Source organism: Garra rufa, chromosome 23 (genome assembly GCF_049309525.1).
Source record: "Garra rufa chromosome 23, GarRuf1.0, whole genome shotgun sequence".
Lineage (NCBI taxonomy): Eukaryota > Metazoa > Chordata > Actinopteri > Cypriniformes > Cyprinidae > Garra > Garra rufa.
In genome coordinates this window covers 7753030-7778217 of record NC_133383.1, presented here as the reverse complement: position 1 = coordinate 7778217, position 25188 = coordinate 7753030, and the positions used below count along the sequence as shown (strand labels likewise).

The following is a 25188-nucleotide window of genomic DNA, read 5'->3' as shown; positions in this document are numbered from 1 at the left end:
TGATATCAACATTTTGTCATTATATCATCATGTAAAAAATAAATATATTATGCTAAATAAGTTAATGAATAAAAAAAAGAAAAAATTGTGTATATTATTTAATTTGAGTTATTTATTAAATAAATATAAAACAAATAATTATTTAAATGTATTAATTTTCTTTTATTGTTTATGATGACAGTGACAAACATGTTTAAATAAAAGATTAACACATTATTATTGTTTATTTTTTATTTTTATATTTGTTATTTTTATTCACTTATTTGTTTATAATGACAAAAATGTTGAATTGTAAATATAGTTTATTTTTATTTATGAAGACAAAATGTTGATATATATAGTTTTTTTTTCTTTTGTCATTATATATAATAATAATAAATGTAATATATATATATATATATATATATATATATATATATATATATATATATATATATATATATATATATTATAATAAAAACAAAAACAAAAAATACATATCTAGGCAAGGGTTATTGGGTAATATTTTTCCTTTACATCAGCAAAGAAAATTTCTGTCAGAGGTAGGAAAAATAATATTTTTTGATTTTTTTTTTTTCCAAAATATTTGAGATGGCACAGTCATTTATACCTTACTCCTGTATTTCTGGGGCCCTAGTTTGAACTTGACGTACGGGTCACTCAGGCCGTTCTGGTCCATGGGGATGAGGTTGCGACCCTCGATGAGTCTAATGCTAACGATTCCTCTCCACAGCTGAGACTTTCTGTGCAGATCTGACAGTCGTAGATTCTGCTGCTGCTGCTGCACTCCACACACACAACACAGGACATGAAAGGGTTACTTCAATCATAACAGACAATTCTGTCATCATACAGTCACCTCATGATACTCAAAACATGATTTTTGGACACAAAAGGAAACATATGAGGCCTACTCTGTCCATACAACAAAAGTGATTGGTAAACATTGCTGTAAAGTTTCAAAAAGGACAATCTGAGCATCATGAGAGTAAATCTGGAGTCAGTATGTTTGTTTGTTTTTTGAGAAATTAATGCTTTCATTCAGCAAAAATGCATGCAACTGATTAAAAGTGGCAGTACATACATTTATAATATTAAGAATTTTGATTTTCTACTCTTCAAAAATGTCTAATCAGCACATTAGACTGATTTCTGAAGGGTCACGTGATACTGTAGACTAGAGTAATGATACTAAAATTTGAGCTTTGCACCACAGGAATAAATTACATTTTAAAATATATTCATGTAGAAAACATTTTTTTAATTGCAATAATATTTAACTGTTTTACAGTATTTTTGATCAAACAAATGCAGCCTTGGTGAGCATAAGAGACAATTCTTACTGACCCCAAACTTTTGAAAAGTAGTGTACATTATATGATGACAGATTTTTGGATGAACTATCTCTTTAAGACAATGAAATGACTCCTCAATGGGGAAAATGACTCAAAGAGTGTGAAATGATTTCACATACACCGTGAATGACCAAAGTATAAAATGCAAATGTCTAGAAAAAGGCATGGCCCATCACCTCAAGAGATGCATGACTGCTGCAACTAATGAACCCGTACCTATAAAACCCATCCTCTGACCAGACTGCTGCAAACCTGAATCGTATCTGACATTTACAATTTTACACAAACCAATTTCTCTATCACTAATAAACCTGATACGGTGTGTAGGACAGGGTACACAGCAGCTAGTCAGAGAATCTGGGGGCAAACGCTCTTGCTTTTTACCTTACTGCATCCTTTCCAGGTTCTCCTCAGTAGCATGGTCTACAAAAACAACAGAGCAGGTCATATGTGTTACTGTATAATCAGGGGACCGATGGAGGTGGCCATGGTTAATTTTGTACTGTATGAGAATCTAAGTCTCCAAATCTGATCAAGAGATCTGATCATCTTCTGTTCTTACGCTATGTCCTGATGATCAAAGCCACCCATCAGACTGCCTTTTCATCTGTTGGTGCAACACCATGTGAATTTCGATGTGTTCTCCGCCCGCCCGCACAGTGCAGCAGGTTTCTAATGTCTAATTCAAAGTCATTTCATGCATTATGCAGACAGCACAAATGTCCCGTCATCCCAGTGTCTCTCAAGAGTCATTGACTTTTTGGAGTAGCCAAACATAATACTTACAGTTGAGGTCAAAAGTTTACACCCCTTTTAGAATCTGCATGTTATTTATTTTACCAAAATAAGAGGGATCATACAAAATGCATGTTATTGTTTATTTAGTACTGACCTGAATAAGATATTTCACATAAAATTGTTTGCATATAGTCCACATGAGAAAATAATAGTTGTTAAAAAGTTTGCATACACTTGATTCTTAATACTGTGTTGTTACCTGAATGATCCACAGCTGTGTCTTTTTTATTTATTTAGTGGTAGTTGTAACTGCCTGCTGTTCTTCAGAAAAATCCTTAAAGGTGCCATAGAATGGAAAACTGTTTACCTTGGCATAGTTAAATAATTACAGTTCAGTACATGGACATGACATACCATGAGTCTCAAACACCATCGTTTCCTCCTTCTTATATAAATCTAGTGTTTGCAAAAGACCACCGAAAAATAGGTAAATTCCAACATAACACCGACTGTTACGCAATAGTCCCGGGATCGTTAATAGTTACGCCTCCAGCATTTGCATCGCCCAATCATCAGTAAAACAAGGCAAGCCACTGAAGGGACACGGTTAGCTTAATGCTAGCGCTAGCCTGTTACATTGCAGTACAAAAGATTTCACTTACCACATAAACAGAGAAATGACTGCGCTGATGATGGCGAATGATTTACAGATCCCGAGTATCACTGTCAAGCAGCTGAACTTGTGTGGTAAGTAAGCACTCCCTCTGCATTATAACTTTACACAGAGCACATACGATCACAGTAATGAGACTAAAATGTCGGCGATTCAAAACGGCAGATTCAACAAACCACATATTAAAAGCGGCTAGAGCTCCTAATTAAATATATATTTTTATCAGTGTGCGAGCTATAGAGATGAGCAGCTCTGTGAAACAGCCAATCAGAGCAGAGCTCATTAATATTCATGAAGCTTCCAAATAAGGCAATAACAGAGCATTTCATTCTAGGGACAAATCCTAGGGTTGTAAATGGACCTGTAAAACCGTTTCTGGAGATTTTTTTGCCCGTTCCTATGCCATATACCTTCTATGTAGATATCAGAGAACAATTTAAAATATTCTCTCAATGCATTCTATGGCACCTTTAAGGTTCCATAATTTTTTTGGTTTTCCAGCATTCTTGTGTATTTGAACCCTTTCCAACAATGACTGTATAATTTTGAGATTCATCTTTTCACACTGAGGACAATATGTAACTATCACAGAAAGTTCAAACGCTCACTGATGCTCCAGAAGGAAACATGACTGCCCTTCAGAAGCTACAGAAGATACTTAAATGTTTCCCCGAAGCCAAAATAAGTAAAATTTAGCCTGATCTTCAAATTCAAGAAGTTTTCACCCCCTGGCTCTTAATGCATCGTTTTTCCTTCTGGAGCATCAGTGAGTGTTTGAACCTTCTGTAATAGTTGCATATGAGTCCCTCAGTTGTCCTCAGTGTGAAACGATGAATTGTGGAATGATACAGTTATTGTTGGAAAAGGTTCAAATGGACAAAAATGCTGGAAAACCAAAGGCAGTTTAACTGGGACTCATGAACAACTAAACAAAAAAAAAACAGCTGTGGATCATTCAGGTAACAAACACAGTATTAAGAATCAAGGGGATGTAAACTTTTGAACAGGGTCATTTTTCTCTTGTGGACTATATGTAAACATCTTTTATGTAAAATATCTTTCAGGTCAGTACTAAATAAACAATAACATGCATTTTGTACGATCCCTTTTCTTTTGGTAAAATAATTATAATTTTATCGATTCTAAAAGGGGAGTGTAAACTTTTGACCTCAACGGTATACTAGTTTTGCAGACTGTGTACAGTATGCAATTTTTCTGTAAGAAAAAACAACAATGCAATATGCTTGACTTGACCATCCATGGTTCTTTTTACACAAAATGGATTAAAAAAGCGAAATAACCATTTTAATAGCTTACTGGACATCACAAACTGAATTAAGTGCAACATAGTAGCTCACATGACCAGAGTCTAGTATACTACTATTTGAAATGTACATTATGCAAACTTTAAAAAAAAAGGCTAGGCAGTATATACACTACTATTCCAAGGTTTTGGGGGAAAGATTTTTTAATCTTTGTAAAAGAAGTCTCTTTTACTCACCAAGGCTGCATTTGCTGAAATACAGTAATATTGTGAAATAATATTGCAATTTTAAATAACTGTTTTCTATTTGAATATATAGATGTAGTTTATTCCTGTGATGCAAAGCTGAATCTTCTGTGTCACATGATCCTTCAGAAATCATTCTAACATGCTGATTTGCTGCTCATGAAACATTATTATTAATTTTGATAGTTAAAAGGAATAGAATTTATTTGAAATAGAAATAGTTTGGAACATTATGAATGTCTTTATTGTCAAATTTGATCAATTTAATGCATCCTTGCTGAATAAAAGTATTATTTCTTAAAAAAAACATCATAACCCCAAACCTTTGAAAGGTAGTGTACAGTAAACCGATTGAGCAGAATATCTGGCTCTGTTGCAGAATTCACATGCTTTTCAAAAACCAGACAACTGGATGTGGTTGACAAACACTACCTGAGAGCTAAAAATAGTTAATAGAGTCTTGTGAGAAAGGTGTGAAACAAATTTGAGGTCTGTGAATATGTCAGAATGAAATCTTTTTGGATACATGTTGAAAGTTTGCAGGCAGATTTAATCGTTTCCAACTTGTACAAGTATAAAACAACATTAATCTGATAAATGAGTCTTACCGCCTGTCGGAGAGCCTCTCTGTCTTCTGGATTTCTTGGGAATAGTGTGACCGCCAGCTCCAGAGAGCCCAGGTCCTGATCGGGGCAGTGAGGATCTTGAAGGTCCAACCGAACATCAAGAGGTCTACAACAAAAACATGGGCTGTTATGACCACCATTAGAAATAGTATTGTAGTTTTACACCTAAAGAAGTGGATAAAACTTCTGAGGAATATGTTTAAAATGTTCAGTGCAATACTTTTACAGTGGCATCAAACTTTTTCATTTTTGTAATGCTGCATCCACGCCATTAGATGTCAGTGTTAACTCTTAGATCACAACAAAACATTGGCAAAACTGACTTGTCAATTTTAATTTCATGAAACTCCTTAAGACATTTAACTAATAACATATTTTAATGATGATTCAAATAGAACTAACTGTTGAATTCTTATATCTTTGCAGTAATGATGAAGACACAATACCTCTGGAGCTCCAGAGACTCAAGGTACAGGTAAGCTGAGCCCATAAAATCATCTTGAAGGCCAAAGTCATAGTCAAACACCTAAAATGGATTGCAAAAGATTAAGTTCTTTAGGAAGAAATATCAGAGATCATTCTAGACTAAGTAATGACTGACTGATAACCGTTGTCAGTTTATTAAAAACAAACAAACCTGAACTCGTTCTACATTGTTTACACTGTAATGTTTTTGATTTGCTAAAAAGAACTGGCTCATAAGAGTCATTCATTCAGGAATCAGAATACGGTACGTTTATTCACTAAAATGAACCAGCTCATAAGAGTCATTTGTCGGAATTGGAATATACTGGTCGCATAGCATGTTTTTGATTCATTTAAAAGAATCGGCTTACAAGGGTCATTAATTTTGGAAATGGTCTTCTTTGTTTATGCTGTAATGTATTTGATTGGCTAAAAAGAACTGGCTCATATCGGAACACATCTGTCCCAGAATATTTTTTATTCACTAAAATGAACCAGTTCATAAGAGTCAATTGTTGGAATTGTATACTGGTCGCATAGTATATTTTTCACTAAAAAGAACCGGCTCAGAGTCCTTCCTTTTGAATCGGTCTACATTGTTTGTGCTGTATTGTTGGCTAAAAAGAACTGGCTCATGAGAGTAATTTGTTCAGAATTGGGAAATACCGGTCGCACAGTATGTTTTTGATTCACTTAAAAGAACCAGCCCATAAGAATAATTTGTTTTGGAATCTGTCTACATTGTTCATGCTGTCATTTTTTTTGATCTGCTAAAAGAACTGGCTCATAAGAGTCATTCATTCAGGAATCGGAACACATTGGTCCCAGAATATTTTATTTACTAAAATGAACCAGTTCATAAGAGTCATTTGTCGTAATTGGAATATACTGGTCACATAGTAAGTTTTTGATGCACTAAAAAGAACCGGCTCATAAAAATCATTCGTTTTGGAAGTGGTCTACATTGTTTGTGCTATAATGCTGGCTAAAAAGAACTAACTTATTAGAGTAATTTGTTCAGAATTGGGATATATACCGGTCGCATAGTATGTTTTTGATTCACTAAAAAGAACCGGCTCAGAGAGTCCTTCCTTTGTATTCGGTCTACATTGTTTGTGCTATATTGTTGGCTAAAAAGAACTGGCTCATGAGAGTAATTTGTTCAGAATTGGGATATACCGGTTGCATAGTATGTTTTTGATTCACTTAAAAGAACCAGCTCATAAGAATCATTCGTTTTAGAATCGGTCTACATTGTTAATGTTGTAATTTTTGGGGATTTGCTAAAAGAACTGACATTTGGGAATCGGAACACATTGGTCCCAGAATATTTTTATTTACTAAATTGAACCAGTTCATAAGAGTCAATTGTCAGAATTGGAATATACTGGTCGCATAGTAAGTTTTTGATGCACTAAAAAGAACCGGCTCAAAAAAATCATTCGTTTTGGAAGTGGTCTATATTGTTTGTGCTGTAATGTTGGCTAAAAAGAACTGGCTCATGAGAGTAATTTGTTCAGAATTGGGATATACCGGTTGCATAGTATGTTTTTGATTCACTTAAAAGAACCAGCTCATAAGAATCATTCGTTTTAGAATCTGTCTACATTGTTCATGCTGTAATTTTTTTTTGATCTGCTAAAAGAACTGATAAAATGATAAAAATCCTTCATTTTGGGAGCGGTCTACATTGTTTGTGCTATATGGTCTACATTGTTTGTGCTATAATGTTGGCTAAAAAGAACTGGCTTATAAGAGTAATTTGTTCAGAATTGGGCGCATAGTATGTTTTTGATTCACTAAAAAGAACCGGCTCAGAGAGTCCTTCTTTGGTTTCGGTCTATATTGTTTGTGCTATAATGTTGGCTAAAAAGAACTGGCTCATTAGAGTAATTTGTTCAGAATTGGAATATACCGGTTGCATAGTATGTTTTTGATTCACTAAAAAAAAAAACGGCTCAGAGAGTCCTACCTTCGGAATCGGTCTACATTGTTTGTGCTATATTGTTGGCTAAAAAGAACTCATAATAGTAATTTGTTCAGAATTTAAATATACCGGTCACATAGTATGTTTTTGATTCAATTTGTGTATCGGAACACATCGGTCCCCGAATATTTTTTATTCACTAAAATTATCCAGTTCATAAGAGTCAATTGTCAGAATCTGACATGTATTATGTCATATATAATGGTCGCATAGTATGTTTTTGATTCACTTAAAAGAACCAGTTCATAAGAATCATTTCTTTTGGAAATGGTCTACATTGTTTGTGCTATATTGTTGGCTAAAAACTGGCCTATATAAGTAATTTGTTCGGAATTGGAATATACGGTTGCATAGTATGTTTTTGATTCACTAAAAAGAACCGGCTCAGAGAGTCTTTCCTTTGGAATCAGTCTACATTGTTTGTGCTATAATCTTGGCTAAAAAGAACTGGCTTATAAAAGTAATTTATTTTGAATTGGGATATACTGGTCGCATAGTATGTTTTTGATTCACTTAAACGAACCAGTTCATAAGAATCATTTCTTTTGCAATCAGTCTATATTGTTTGTGCTGTAATGTTGGCTAAAAAGAACTGGCTCATGAGAGTAATTTGTTCAGAATTGGAATATACCGGTTGCATAGTATGTTTTTGATCCACTTAAAAGAACCAACTCTGATAAGAATCATTAGTTTTAGAATCGGTCTACATTGTTCATGCTGTAATTTTTTTGATCTGCTAAAAGAACTGATAAAATGATAAAAATCCTTAATTTTGGAAGCGGTCTACATTGTTTGTGCTATAATGTTGGCTAAAAAGAACTGGCTCATGAGAGTAATTTGTTCAGAATTGGGAAATACCGGTCGCACAGTATGTTTTTGATCCACTTAAAAGAACCAGCTCATAAGAATCATTCGTTTTAGAATCTGTCTACATTGTTAATGCTGTAATTTTTTGGGATTTGTTAAAAGAACTGACATTTGGGAATCGGAACACATTGGTCCCAGAATATTTTTATTTACTAAATTGAACCAGTTCATAAGAGTCAATTGTCAGAATTGGAATATACTGGTCGCATAGTAAGTTTTTGATGCACTAAAAAGAACCGGCTCAAAAAAATCATTCGTTTTGGAAGCGGTCTACATTGTTTGTGCTATAATGTTGGCTAAAAAGAACTGGCTTATGAGAGTAATTTGTTCAGAATTGGGATATACCGGTTGCATAGTATGTTTTTGATTCACTTAAAAGAACCAGCTCATAAGAATCATTCGTTTTAGAATCGGTCTACATTGTTCATGCTGTAATTTTTTTGATCTGCTAAAAGAACTGATAAAATCATAAAAATCCTTCATTTTGGAATCGGTCTACATTGTTTGTGCTATAATGTTGGCTAAAAAGAACTTGCTTATAAGAGTAATTTGTTCAGAATTGGGCACATAGTATATTTTTGATTCACTAAAAAGAACCGGCTCAGAGAGTCCTTCTTTGGTTTCGGTCTATATTGTTTGTGCTAAAATGTTGGCTAAAAAGAACTGGCTCATGAGAGTAATTTGTTCAGAATTGGAATATACCGGTTGCATAATATGTTTTTGATTCACCAAAAAGAACTGGCTCAGAGTCCTACCTTTGGCATCGGTCTACATTGTTTGTGCTATTAGTCAATTGTCAGAATCTGACATGTATTATGTCATATATAATGGTCGCATAGTATGTTTTTAGTTCACTTAAATGAACCAGTTCATAAGAATAATTTCTTTTGGAAATGGTCTACATTGGCTAAAAACTGGCCTATATAAGTAATTTGTTCGGAATTGGAATAGTATGTTTTTGATTCACTAAAAAGAACAGGCTAAGAGAGTCTTTCCTTTGGAATCAGTCTACATTGTTTGTGCTATAATCTTGGCCAAAAAGAACTGGCTTATAAAAGTAATTTATTTTGAATTGGGATATACCGGTCGCATAGTATGTTTTTGATTCACTTAAACGAACCAGTTCATAAGAATCATTTCTTTTGCAATCGGTCTATATTGTTTGTGCTGTAATGTTGGCTAAAAAGAACTGGCTCATGAGAGTAATTTGTTCAGAATTGGAATATACCGGTTGCATAGTATGTTTTTGATTCACTTAAAAGAACCAGCTCATAAGAATCATTAGTTTTAGAATCTGTCTACATTGTTCATGCTGTAATTTTTTTGATCTGCTAAAAGAACTGATAAAATGATAAAAATCCTTCATTTTGGAAGCGGTCTACATTGTTTGTGCTATAATCTTGGCTAAAAAGAACTTGCTTATAAAAGTAATTTATTTAGAATTGGGATATACCGGTCGCATAGTATGTTTTTGATTCACTTAAACGAACCAGTTCATAAGAATCATTTCTTTTGCAATCGGTCTATATTGTTTGTGCTATAATGTTGGCTAAAAAGAACTGGCTCATGAGAGTAATTTGTTCAGAATTGGAATATACCGGTTGCATAGTATGTTTTTGATCCACTTAAAAGAACCAACTCTGATAAGAATCATTAGTTTTGGAATCATCTACATTGTTCATACTGAAATGTTTTTGATTTGCTAAAAGAACTGGCTTATAAGTCTTTCTTTTTGGAATCGGTCTACCTTGTTCGTGCTGTACTGTTTTTGATTTGATAAGAAGAGCCGGCTCACGAGACTCATTTAAAAGATATCATTCTAGACTTCTAAATGACTGACTGATGATGACTGTTGTTGATTCATTAAAAAAAACAGCTAATAAGAATCATTTATATTGGAATCAGTGTATTTAGTTCACACTGTAGTGTTTTCACTAAAAAGAACTGGCTCATAAGTGTAACTGGCCATTTGTTTTGGAATCAGTCTATTTGTGCTGTAATGTTTTAGAATTTCTTTAAAGAGCTGGCTCACAGGAGTCATTTATTCAGAATTGGAATGTACTGGTCACGCAATACATTTCTGATTTACTAAAAAGAATCGTCTCTGTAGTGTCATTAGTATTGGAATCAGTGTATGTTGTTTGCACAGTAATGTTTTTGATTCTCTAAAAAGAACCAGCTCATAGGAGTCAGTTTTTTAGGGTTTCAGTATACACTCGTTGAGCAATATGATTTGATTCACTAAAACGAACCAGTTCATAAGAGCCACTGATTCAGAAATCAGACTACACCAGTTGTGCAGTATGATTTTGATTCACCAAATCAAATCGACTCATATGAATCATTCATTTGGGTTACAGACTATGCCAGTCGAGCAGATTCACTAAAATGAATCACCTCATAAGAGTCATTACTTTCGGTTTCAGAAAACACTGGTTATCAAAAAATGATCTGATTCACTGAAACGAAGCGGCTCATAAGAGCTATTGATTCAGAAACCAGACTACACCTGTTGTGTAGTATATTTTTGACTCACCAAAACAAATCGACTCGTTTCTGATTCACTAAAATGAACTGGCTCATAAGAGTCATTCATTAAGATTCATACCAAAACAATGTAAGTAAAAGCAGCATTATTACCTTAATATACAGAGGCTCTTGTAAATTGTCCACTATCAGGCAAACACGCTCGTCCCAAACTGGGTTAAGGTTCTTGTGAATGATTTTACTACGGAAAACTTCTTTGCCAGCTATTTTGAACTTCACATACGGGTCACTCGTTCCTGAAACATAGGAACATTGTGATCGCAATTTAATTGATTACACAATTTAGCAAACCATAGAAGGAACATTAGCTTTGAAAATAAATACATCCCTTTTTCCTGACAGTGGTATAAGAGGAAACAACATGAGCATCGGAGATGCAGGTCTTACCGCCTCTGTCTCGAATGGCAAGGTTGTTTCCTCTTTTCAGCATGATGTCTAACTGGTACATTGCTGAAGTGGGCAGTGAAGGTTGTGTGGCACCGTTAGCAGCTGCATTAATGCCCTGAAGAAAAGACATGGTCATAAAAACTTTAGTGTGATTGATTGACATGACCTTCAAAACACACAACGCATCAAGCCATTAATGCCAAACCTTATAGAGCTTCACTAACTCAAAAGTGCTTATATAAAGAGAAAACACTTTAGTTTTTCTCTAACAGATAGGATGTTGCAAAATGCTTAAAATGAAAGCTGTTTCTCTAAAACCAGCACTGAGGACATAAAATTGAGCTCTTTTTATACAGACCAAGTAAAAGCTTTTTATTCTGTTTTAACAGTTTTATTAGAATGGCCATTTGTACTTATTTAACTGGACTCATTACAACATATTTTCTTGTTTCAGTCATATTTTTGGCACTTGTATAGAAATATTAGCACTGTTGTGCATTGACACATTGCAAAGAAATATATCTATCCACACTAAAAGCAGAAGCTGTGCAATGTAACACAATCACAGTTACTGAGAACACATTCAGTGTTTAAATAGTTACAGTTGAAGTCAAAAGTTTGCATACATCTTTCAGAATCTGCAAAATGTTAATTATTTTACTAAAATAAGAGCGATCATACAAAATGCATGTTATTTTTTATTTACCAATGGCCTGAATAATATTTTTTTTATATAAAAGGCATTTACATATAGTCCACAAGAGAAAATAATAGTTGAATTTATAAAAATGACCCTGTTTAAAAGTTTACATACATTTGATTCTTAATACTTTGTTGTTACCTGAATGATACACAGCTGTTGTTTTTTTGTTTTTTTTGGTTTAGTGAAAGTTGTTCATGAGTCCCTTGTTTGTCCTGAACAGTTAAACTGCCCGCTGTTCTTCAGAAAAAAATCCTTCAGGTCCCAATTCTTTGGTTTCTCAGCATTTCTGTGTATTTGAACCCTTTTCAACAATAACTTTCAGGTACCAACACAGTATTAAGAATCAAGTTTATGTAAACAGGGTCACTTTTATAAATTCCACTTTTATTTTCTATTGTGGACTGTAAACTTCTTTTATATGAGATATCTTACTCAGGTCAGTAGTACTAAATAAAAAAAAATAGTATTCATTTTGTATGATCGCTCTTATTTTGGTGAAATGTTTCACATTTTGCAGATTCTGCAAGGTGTATGTAAACTTTTGACTTGAACTGTATTTGGAGCATGATTTTGGATCTGATTCCACTTTGTTTTCAACAACTTTTCACAAAGTTGTTACTCATTTCCCACCCATTTCTGTGTAACCTTTTGTGGAGATGTTTATTAGTGAAATAAGCTTCCACATGCCACTTCATTACTTCATCTTATCATTTGAGGTAGATCACTTTATACAGTATGTCAGTCAGACAATCTTATCCGGTAGTCAGTTCTTCAACAGGATAAGCCACAAATTAACTAAAAATCAGGAGTCACAGGAGACTAAACTAGTTTTCTATTGTCAATGGCTAATTTCTGCATAAGAAGTGAAACGCTACTTGTGTGATTTCACCTTCACACCATTGACAGCCCTTAAAAACATCCTGTTAAAGTCCAGAGTCCAGGGTGTGTTCTATGTGGTTGCTAAGGTGTTTCTAGGCAGTGGTCAAATGTAAATTCCTGTCCCAATCACATTTTCTTGGTTAAATAAACATTAATTACACTATCAGAAAAAGAAAAGCAATTCTATTTTATATTTGTACATGAACAATGTAATTGATATTCTATTTATTAAAGCCAAGTATGAATCTCAGTTATGAATCAAGTTACTGTTTTTAAGCATTTTACATTTATTCCAAAATTATAACAATTTAAATCATATATTTTATTTATGAACATACAGTTGAAATCAAAAGTTTAAATCCACCTTGCAGAATTTGCTAAATGTTAATTATTTTACCAAAATAAGAGGGATCATACAAAATGCATGTTATTTTTTTATTTAGTACTGACCTGAATAAGATATTTCACATAAAAGACGTTTACATATAGTCCACTTATATGCAACTACAGAAGGTTCAAACGCTCACTGATGCTACAGAAGGAAAAACGATACATTAAGGGGTGAAAACTTTTGGAATTTAACTTGTTTTGTCTTTTGGGTAACATGTAAGTATCTTCTGTAGCTTCTGAAGGGCAGTACTAAATGAAAAATATATTATATTTAGGCAAAATCAGAAAAATGTACACATCTTCATTCTGTTCAAAAGCTTACACCCCTGGCTCTTACTGCATCGTGTTTCCTTCTGAAGCATCAGTGAGCGTTTCAACCTTCTGTAATAGTTGCATATGAGTCCCTCGGTTGTCCTCAGTGTCAAAAGATGGATCTCAAAATCATACAGTCATTTTTGGAAAAGGTTAAAATGCACAAAAATGCTGAAAAATCAAAGAATTTGTGGGACCTGATGGATTTTTCTTAAGAACTGCCTGCAGTTTAACTGTTCAGGACAAACAAGGGACTCGTTTCTATCACTAAACTAAAAACACAGCTGTGGATCATTCAGGTCACAACACAGTATTAATAATCAAGTGTATGTAAACTTTTGAACAAGGTCATTTTTATAAATTCAGCTATTATTTTCTGTTGTGGACTATATGTAAACGTCTTTTATGTGAAATAGCTTATTTAGGTCTTATTCAAAATGAGTTACATGACAAAGTTTAATAATTTGGGGCTTCGGAAAACACAGCACCACTTATTATGTCACTTTAACACACAGACAATATTTGACATGCACTACACACATTCTACTTCCTCTTTTTACCCTTGAGTAAGAGATGAGGTCAAAAACACATTTCTCTAACACACTGAATGTGTTTGCAGTGTCAGCTGAGAGCAAGTTATTTGCATCGCGGACCTATTTAACATCCTGTTTAATGATAGGATTGGCAAGAAGCAGGATATAGGATACTGTTATTAGATCAGGGATTCCTTTAACAACATCCTGGTGTCATGTGTCAGATAAAGAAGTTCTTATGGCTGATTTACATTTTGAGATATTTATCTTCCGCCATTATTTCAATACATTATCTAAGAAAACATCTCAGTAACATTTCTGCACCGTTTAAATCAAACAGAAAACAGAACAAACAAAGTTCAAAATATAATGAATAATGGGTTTCATCTCCTATTGGTCAGTCAAACACATAGTCCCGCCCCAAACTCACACCTGAATATCCAGTTTGAAATGGAGAGCTGCATGATTTGACGGGGTAAAAAAATATGGTAACACTTTATTTAAAGCCTTTATGTTTAATGCATTATAAAAGTAGTTTTATTGCATTATTTATGCCTTGTAATGTACCTTATAATGCTTTGTACAATCTCATGAATAATTGTAACCACAGCTAATACATTATAACACTTATAAACCGCATGGGTATATTTGTAGCAATAGCCACAAATACAAAGTATGGGTCAAGATTATTATATTTTTCTTTTAAGCCAAAAATCATTAAGATATTAAGTAAAGATCATGCTCCATGAAGATATTTCGTAAATATATCAAAACTTAATTTTTGATTGCTAAGAACTTTATTTGGACAACTTTAAATGGAATTTTCTCACTGGTTTTTTGCACCCTCAGATTCTAGATTTTCAAATAGTTGTATCTCTGGGGCAAATATTGTCATATCCTAACAAACCAATCAATGGAAAGCTTATTTCAGCTTTCAGATGATGTATAAATCTCAAAAAATGGACCCTGGGTTTTGTGGTCCAGGGTCACAATTCATTGTTACACTATGCATTGTAAATCCGATTATAATTATTAACGACAAAATATAATGTATTACAACGCACATTATGAATAATTATATTGCATTATACCCTTTATAACCCTTTATAATGCATTATACATAATGGGGTCAAATAAAGTGTTACCAAAATTATTGTTATTTTTGTAAAAACGTGTGATGAAAATGTGATTTAAAAAAACAACAACAACAGGTTTAATGTTTAATCAAATTGATATGTAATCTTTTGGCCAAATATTTCAGCTTTTACAAAAATAACAATAATTTTGGTAACACTTTATTTTACCCCATTATGTATAATGCAATATAATTATTATATGGGGCAGCCGTGGCCTAATGGTTAGAGATTCGGACTTGGAACCCAAAGGTTGCAGGTTCGAGTCTCAGGTCCGGCAGGGATTGTAGGTGGGGGGAGTGAATGTACAGCACTCTCTCCACCCTCAATACCACGACTGAGGTGAGTCCCTTGAGCAAGGCACCGATCCCCCAACTGCTCCCCGGGCGCCGCAGCAATGGCTGCCCACTGCTCCGGGTGTGTGTTCACGGTGTGTGTGTGTGCACTTGGATGGGTTAAATGCAGAGCACAAATTCCTTGTATGGGTCACCATACTTGGCCTCACTCACACCCTTTCCTTTCCTTTCCTTTCCTTCCTTATTCATAATGTACCATCAATTATACCATATATTATACCATCAATTTGATATGTATTAATATTTTATTATGATTATTATGGTTTATTATAAGTATTGTTATTACAAAAAAAACAAATGATTAATATTGCAGTTTCACTGTAAAAAAAAATCAAGTATATAAGAAAAATATAATAAAATGTTATGATGATGTTACAGATCACCACAGGAAGCCCTAAAGTACGGTGGCCGAGAGAGGCCAACGCGCTGCAAACAAGAAAACACATGCAAACAGAAAAAAACGACAACAAATAAAGAAAACATCTTCATCAGTTTGACAACACAGGCGCTGCAAATCCTCGCAACGCAAACACAAATACGGAAACGCGCTGCAAATTCTCACAACACAACCAAACTCAGAAACGCGCTGCGAACACACGAGGGCGCTGCAAACTAACAAACGCGCTGCATATAACACGGTCCACAACGGAAATGTTTCAGGGGGACCTCAAAAAGTGACGAACTCATCTGGGACCTGATTATTTATATCACTATATTACCTGATTATTTATATCACTATCACCTTTAAGTGATACTATACTATCACTAAAAGGCGATAGTTCACCGATAACACCTCTGCTCTGACCAACAGCCACTGAAAAAATAATCAGGTCCCAGATGGGTTCGTCACTTTTTGAGGTCCCCCTGAAACATTTCCGTTGTGGTCCGTGCTATATGCAGCGCGTTCGTGTGTTCGCAGCCCCTCCGTGTGTTCGCAGCGCGTTTCTGAGTTTGGTTGTGTTGTGAGAATTTGCAGCGCGTTTCCGTATTTGTGTTTGCGTTGCGAGGATTTGCAGCGCCTGTGTTGTCAAACTGATGAAGATGTTTTCTTAATTTGTTGTCGTTTTTTCTGTTTGCATGTGTTTTCTTGTTTGCAGCGCGTTGGCCTCTGTCGGCCACCGTACTAAAGCTTCTAATTTGTTGATAAGCATTTCTCATTACAACTATAGGAACCATTAAAGCAACGCAAACTTAGAGCAAATGAGAAAAATGGAGTTTGTGTGGAGCAGCATTTACTGCAAACCCACACTCAGAAAAAAAGGTACAAAAGCTGTCACTGGGGTGGTGCCATTTCAAAAGGTACCAATATGTACAATTTAGGTACTAATAAGCTACTTGTATGCACCCTTTAGGGGTAAATATGGTACAAAACTGTACCTTTTGAAGAGGTATCGCCCCAGTGACAGCTTTTGTACCTTTTTTTCTGAGAGTGTGGGCTTGCAGTAAATGCTGCTCCACACAAACTCCAATTTCCTCAGTTTGTGTGGAGCAGCATTTACTGCAAACCCACACTCTCAGAACAAAGGTACAAAAGCTGTCAGTGGGATGGTGCCATTTCAAAAGGTACCAATATGTACAATTTAGGTACTAATAAGGTACTTATATGCACCCTTTAGGGGTAAATAAGGTACAAAATTGGAAACCATTAAAGCAACACAAACTTAGAGCAAATGAGAAAAATGGAGTTTGTGTGGAGCAGCATTTACTGCAAACCCACACTCAGAAAATAAGGTACAAAAGCTGTCACTGGGGTGGTGCCATTTCAAAAGGTACCAATATGTACAATTTAGGTACTAATAAGGTACTTATATGCACCCTTTAGGGGTAAATAAGGTACAAAACTGTACCTTTTGAAGAGGTATCGCCCCAGTGACAGCTTTTGTACCTTTTTTTCTGAGAGTGTGGGCTTGCAGTAAATGCTGCTCCACACAAACTGAGGAAAATGGAGTTTGTGTGGAGCAGCATTTACTGCAAACCCACACTCAGAAAATAAGGTACAAAAGCTGTCACTGGGGTGGTGCCATTTCAAAAGGTACCAATATGTACAATTTAGGTACTAATAAGGTACTTATATGCACCCTTTAGGGGTAAATAAGGTACAAAACTGTACCTTTTGAAGAGGTATCGCCCCAGTGACAGCTTTTGTACCTTTTTTCTGAGAGTGTGGGCTTGCAGTAAATGCTGCTCCACACAAACTGAGGAAAATGGAGTTTGTGTGGAGCAGCATTTACTGCAAACCCACACTCAGAAAAAAAGGTACAAAAGCTGTCAGTGGGATGGTGCCATTTCAAAAGGTACCAATATGTACAATTTAGGTACTAATAAGGTACTTGTATGCACCCTTTAGGGGTAAATATGGCACAAAACTGTACCTTTTGAAGAGGTATCGCCCCAGTGACAGCTTTTGTACCTTTTTTTCTGAGAGTGTGGGCTTGCAGTAAATGCTGCTCCACACAAACTGAGGAAAATGGAGTTTGTGTGGAGCAGCATTTACTGCAAACCCACACTCTCAGAACAAAGGTACAAAAGCTGTCAGTGGGATGGTGCCATTTCAAAAGGTACCAATATGTACAATTTAGGTACTAATAAGGCACTTGTATGCACCCTTTAGGGGTAAATATGGCACAAAACTGTACCTTTTGAAGAGGTATCGCCCCAGTGACAGCTTTTGTACCTTTTTTTCTGAGAGTGTGGGCTTGCAGTAAATGCTGCTCCACACAAACTGAGGAAAATGGAGTTTGTGTGGAGCAGCATTTACTGCAAACCCACACTCTCAGAACAAAGGTACAAAAGCTGTCAGTGGGATGGTGCCATTTCAAAAGGTACCAATATGTACAATTTAGGTACTAATAAGGTACTTGTATGCACCCTTTAGGGGTAAATATGGCACAAAACTGTACCTTTTGAAGAGGTATCGCCCCAGTGACAGCTTTTGTACCTTTTTTTCTGAGAGTGTGGGCTTGCAGTAAATGCTGCTCCACACAAACTGAGGAAAATGGAGTTTGTGTGGAGCAGCATTTACTGCAAACCCACACTCTCAGAACAAAGGTACAAAAGCTGTCAGTGGGATGGTGCCATTTCAAAAGGTACCAATATGTACAATTTAGGTACTAATAAGGTACTTATATGCACCCTTTAGGGGTAAATAAGGTACAAAACTGTACCTTTTGAAAAGGTATCGCCCCAGTGACAGCTTTAGTACCTTTTCTCTCAGTGTGCAGCTGCTCTGAAACATTGCAAACACCTGCAAAACATGAGCTGGTAATATGATTTCGGGATTTATATCAATGAATCATCCTGGCCTCATTCCACGCTCCCCTGTAAGACCTGTCTAAGATGAATTCACCTTCCTCTGTTCTGTTCGGAGCATCTCTGTAAGCAAAGACACCCGTCATCTCACCTCCGCTGTGAGGTGATTACAAGAGCAGCTCTCGTAAAGAGAAAGACACTGAATTGGAGAACGGTGCCAGCCAATAAAACACATCAACCGCTGCACTGAAAACCATTATTGAGGATTATACAAGTAGCTCTTGTTGATTGTGACTATAAATCAAAGTCTTGTAATAAGCTTCCCCTTGCACCATAAGAAGAAAAGCTGTGAGCGTGACCGCTCAAACGCAATTTATTTTCATTACAGATAGTTAAGACACAACAAAACTTTCTTTTTGTATCTAGTGACAATGATTTTGAGCAACAAAGCAAACAGAAATCAATCAACATGTGTCCTTTATGCAAATGCAATTAAAACGCATTAATGCAAAGCAACCAATACTACAAACATCTGTAGTCATAATGGTTGAACTTTGGCAAGAGAAAATATTTCAGAATTACCTGCCAAAGGGTTTAACAGGAAGACGTGGTGGTTGACAGTGTGGTGGTTCAAGTTATAGAGCCACTTCCTGTTTGCACAAAAAGCAGCCTATAAACAGAAATTCCGGGGTCCAGAATAGGGGCCTCAAGGGATGTGTGCAAAATGCACTTGTATTAGTTGTCATGTTGTAAGACAGGAAACATGTGATCTGTTTAATGTTGTTTTCATGTGTATCTTTTAAGCCCTGAGCAGTTAGAAACCAATGTCAGTGACCGTGACCCGCTTGTAGAAAACTGGTAGCTGCGATACTCAACCCACAGTCTCATTATGGCCTTAATGTGGCAATGTGACAACTGTATTAGAGCAAAAAAACATCACATCATACCCTTTTCATGATTTCATACCTTTTCCAGTCATTTGTGACTATTGGATAAAAGGTCATGGAAATTAATAAAATTATTAGAATTAAAAAAGGATATATATGAAGTTGCATGAAAAAGTTCAAGAACCTCTTGCAGAATCTGTAAAAATGTGAATAATTTTAACAAAACAAGAGGGATCATGTTGTTTTTTTATTTAGTACTGTCCTAATGTCCTAAGATATTTTACATAAAAGATGTTTACATATAGTCCACAAGACAACAAAATAGCTGAAATTATTAAAATAACCCCCTTCAAAAGTTTGGGAACCCTTGGTTCTTAATACTGTGTGTGGTTAGCTGAATGATCTATGATCTACTTTTCTTTTGTTTAGTGATAGTTGTTCATGAGTGCCTTGTTTGTTCTGAGCAGTTAAACTTAGCGCTGTTCTTCAGAAAAATCTTCCAGGTCCTGCAGATTCTTTAGTTTTCAAGCATATTTTGCATATTTGAACCCTTTCCAGCAGTGACTGTATGATTTTGAGATCCATCTTTTTACACTGATTACAATTAAGGGACTCAAACACAACTATTAAAAAAGGTTCAAACATTCACTTTTGCTCCAAAAGGAAACATTAAGCCATAGAGCCGGGGGGTGAAAACTTGTTAAATTTGAAGATCAAAGTAAATTGTACTTAATTTGTCTTCCGGAAAACATGCAAGTATCTTCTGTTGCTTCCGAAGGGCAGTACTAAATGAGAAAAAAAAATTATATTTCAACAAAAAAAGAAAACATTTGGACATCTTCATCCTGTTTAAAAGTTTTCACCCCCGGCTCCTAATGCATCGTGTTTACTTCTGGAGCATCAGTGAATATTTGAACCTTTTTTTAATCGTTGTGTTTGAGTCCCTCAACTGTCCTCAGTGTGAAAAGATGGATCTCAAAATCATACAGTCACTGCTGGAAAGGGTTCAAATATGCAAAATATGCTGTAAAACTGAAGAATCTGCAGGACCTGGAGGATTTTCCTGAAGAACAGCGGGCAGTTTAACTGCTCAGAACAAACAAGGGACTCATGAACAACCATCACAAAACAAAAAAACAGTCTTAGATCATTCAGGTAACCACACACAGTATTAAGAACCAAGGGTTCCCAAACTTTTGAAGGGGGTTATTTTAATAATTGTAATTATTTTTTGTCTTGTGGAAAATATTTAAACATCTTGTATGTAAAATATCTTACTCACAACAGTACTCAATAAAAAATAACATGCATTTTCTATGATCTCTTTTATTTTGTTAAAATTATTCACATTTTTACAGATTCTGCAAGGGGTTCCCAAATGTTCGCATACCAATGTATATATATATATTTAATTTAATTTGGGTTTATATTTATATATATTTAAGGAGCTTCATTTTTTGGCCAACAGTCACAAAAGACATTCATATACTAAAAACTGTAATTCATATACTAAAAAAGTTTTTTTTAATAGTAATTCAAAGTCATAGTCAAAGACGACTCGAGTCGTTCAGAATTTTTTGTCAAAAAGTCATGGAAATAACAAGATTATTATCTAATAACACACACATACGAATGTAAATAATATTGAAAATGTTTTTAAATGTCCAGCTCATTTTTAAAAGCAGGGCATAGCAAAAAAAAAAACTTTTCCAAGGCTATTCTCTACAATTTCCAGGTTTTTCATGATCGTGGAAACCCTGTAGGTAGCTTAGCATTACTGCAATTCCCACATATTCCCACATACCATGATTTACACAATGAACAGACTCACCGAAACCATTGCATATGGCACATGTAGAGCTGGAGAGTTACTCCTGAGCAGATGAATCTTCTCCATTGCCAGATCCTGACTCACACATTTCTTAAGAAAGGCATGCTGCTATTTTCCAAATGTCAAACCTCCACAAAAACCTTCCTCATCTAACCACAAACACAACTCGGGCAGCTCCATACCAAGACTGTTTGTCAAGTCCACACATGTAAAAGAGTAAAGATAGAGCCCATATGATCCAGGGGAACGCTAAGCTCGAGCTCATGTTGTTTGTTTGACTCTAATCTATGCACTTTTGGTGGCTGTTAAGACAGTGATGTAATGACTTGAAAAGGTCATGCAAACAAAAAAAGCTACTGTCCTCCGTACACTTAACTTCAGTGACTAGCCAAAAACTTTATTGCTCAAGGTTTCTCTGTAATAGCTCAGCACAGAACACAAAGTAGTTTTAAACGTATTGTAAATTATGTCACTTATTGAAAACCTATTAAAGTTATGGGTTAGGGATAGTTTAAAAAATCTAGTTTTATACATATTTTGGACTATGGGGGGCACCATTATTTTTATGATGTGAAATGGTTGCACTCAGTGAGCTACTGGCGCTACCTGTTGCTATTTTTATTGCAACACAACTTGGAAAATAAAATACTGATATGATGACCACAGCTACTGAAAAAGTTTAGGTGGCGATGGACATAAGCATAGGCTTAAACCAAATGCCGTACCGTCGATTTTCCTCCACAAGGAGTCTAAACGCCGCCAGATATCGTGTGAAATCCACATTGAGAAACTCCTCCAGTGGCTGCGGCATCATGACAAGTGTCACCACGTTTACATCCTTACGTCAGGATGACATCTAGCGTTTCTTGTCTCTGCCGTTTGTAAGCTCTTTCAGTAGCTGTGGTCAACTAAAAGCCTCAAAGGCATCAGGGCTAAAGTAGAAAGAACAAAGACGCAGGTCTTTAGAAAGACCTGTATTCATATTTGTATTCGTCCACAGGCATCTTCCCATTCTTTTTAACTCTTCTTATCACTAGGAAAGCAGTGAAGACTTCGCTTCTCTTGTTGCCCTTTGACTGAAAATTACAACCAAAAGCCACACAATGTGGCATCGTATAAGTATTTTATTTTCAGAGTTGTGTCTCGGTAAAAATAGCAACAGGTAGTGCCAGTAGCTCACCGAGTGCAACCATTTTGATCAAAATAACGGCCAAAATATATATAAAATGATGTGGATTTTTAAATTAAAACGCTGCATATTTCAGTAAGTGATCATTTATGTTATATTAAGCCATATAAGTCTTAATACTAGTCAAACGGGTTTGTAACAACCTAAATTTGAGTTAAGTCTCGATTTTGGGTGAACTATTCCTTTAAACAAAACACACCATTGGCGCTAGCAGAAAAACAAGCACAAGACAGCGTAATCAAATCTTTTAATCTGTATTTTAAAAAAGCACAAAGACAACCTCTCAATTCTCTTGTATATATTGTATAACCTTACTCAACACTTCATACCCTGTTGGCTTTAAGCCTGTGTTAATGTGTACATGTGTCTTTACTTTTTAGTTCCTCTTCTTGCAACCCAGCTTGGCAAACACCCTCAGGCACAGAGAACTAACTATACAGAACTAAAATGACTGAAACTAGCAGTTTATAGAAAAACTAACTTAATGTCAAGACCAAACTTAGTCGTTTTGAAAGAAAGTCTCGCAGAAAAAAAGGCTGACTCAAGGTCACTCTGCCACATGTCCTTCTGTGAATGACAATCTGACATAAGTTTGACTATGCAAACATATCACTTTGCATCTACAAATGTCAAAATGACCATGCACAAAAACACCTGATTCAGGTAAACCTTGGGGTGCATATATTAAATATTTAAAATGTGTACAAGAGCAAATATATTCACATGCACGCATGCAACAAAATGATTGTCTACCAAGTATTCAAGGAGTTCTGAATTGACCAGGTTTGGACTTGCAATGTAAAATATTATAGTGTCAAAATCATTCTGCTTGTTTGATTGTATTCAAAGCAGTTGGTAGGGTGGATTCAGCAAAAGTGGGACAACAGGTAAAATGAGGCAAATACGTTTAATGGTTGACTGCCCTTTAAACCCAAAAATCCTTCTGGAAATGTTTCAATTTCTCTGACATTATCCTGATGGATGTGATCAAGCTTTAAGATCTAACGGATCTCAGCCTGTGTATTAATCTGGTTTTATATGCTTTGTATATAAAGAGACACACATACAGTATATATTTTGCAAATATTTACATGTATATATATTTATATTCATATAATTTATATTATATATTAATATATCAAATATATAAACATAAAACAATTTTCTTAAATATATACATGCATGTGTACATAATAAATATACACAGTACACATATATATTACGTACACAAACTTTTATTTTGGATGCGATTAATCATTGCCCAGCACTAATTTATTGTAATATTTTGCAGCAAATATATTTCCTATCAGCCTGAATTCAAATTCACTTTTGCTGAAGCCCCACTGTAAATGAAATTTTGTTTAGTGCATTTATATGTCGGAGGCTATGGCAAACCCTAAAGGCTCAGTTATTATAGAGATTTAGCAGTTTTGGAAAGTTCCCTGTATTTAACACAAAAACAAGATCTTTAAGTTCATAACATCTGCAGATGTGAATGTAAGGTGTAAACTGTCTAAGATCCAATGAAACTGAGAAACTACATCCATCGCTTAGTGTAATGGCAGCAACATCTGAAACATTATAAATCATCTTACCACACTTTGATCGATCTTTTCCTCATTACTATCCACCACTGCATCCTCAGTGCATGTGGATACTTGCAGAACAGGTTTATGTTGAGACTGCACCAGTTGCGAGAGTGTCGGTTTGGAGCTGACGGTTCTTTTCAGCATCTGGACCTCCGCACTGAGCGACGCTGCTGCTACGGCCGCCGTACCGACACTCTGCTCCGGCATGCCGCAGCGCGTCCTCCCGCTCTCGCCACCATCCGGAGCGGCTGCCGCGCTGTGCAGATTGGGTTGAGACGAAGAAACCGCTCGGTCCAAACCATTCGCTCGTTTCTTTTTAAATATCCAAAACCCGCTTTCTTGCTTTCTGTCTTTTTTGCCCAGTTTGGGGCTGCCTGTGAGTTTGGGTCTGCCGTGGAAGGATTTCCACAAGCCCCGCTGATGCTGATGATGGGATGGAGAAACATCATCCATGTCCAGTTTCCCCTCCATAAAATCTCTGCAGTCTCCTGCTGCGTCCCAGTCAGATGTTTCTGTGAGGTTAATGTTGAAAACATGCAAACCGATGCAAATAGCATTTACTTTAGTGTTGTGCTCAGCAAGACATGTTGAGCGTTAAAAGCATGTTTGATGCGGAAGTAGAGTGATGGAGAAGCAAGTTTTTTTAACAGCACATCTGCAGTCCTTCATGGTTTTATAAAACGAGACAGTCCCCCAGTCTGTAGTCCTCATCCACGCCCATTATTTCAAAAAAAAAGTTTCTGTGTTACACACAGCTTGCTATTAAATAAATGTGTCATCTGTGATCACGCAATGCAGTGTTCCTGCCCACCGAGCTTTTATTTACATGCGCTTCTGTTAAACTCCTTCTATGTTGTGGTCTGTTAATCCCATACTACGTGATCGGAGATTGTTCATATGCAAATATGTATTCAAATGTTTTACCACAAGACAAACCTGTGGACCTGGCGCATTATGTAAAGTTTATTTTTTGCACACATTG

General features: G+C 35.6%; 1 protein-coding gene across 1 annotated transcript in view; it reads right to left on the bottom strand.

The window, feature by feature from the left end:
• Positions 1-24845, bottom strand: part of mctp1b (multiple C2 domains, transmembrane 1b) — a 51727-nt gene extending 26882 nt beyond the window's left edge. The window contains exons 1-6 of the mRNA XM_073829168.1: positions 24213-24845; positions 11156-11270; positions 10862-11004; positions 5349-5428; positions 4885-5008; positions 611-781 (exon numbers count right to left, since the gene is read on the bottom strand). Coding sequence (XP_073685269.1) covers positions 611-781; positions 4885-5008; positions 5349-5428; positions 10862-11004; positions 11156-11270; positions 24213-24677 — 1098 coding nt within the window. The 5' untranslated portion in view covers positions 24678-24845. The remainder of the gene's footprint in view (positions 1-610; positions 782-4884; positions 5009-5348; positions 5429-10861; positions 11005-11155; positions 11271-24212) is intronic.
• Between the last annotated feature and the right edge of the window lie 343 nt (positions 24846-25188).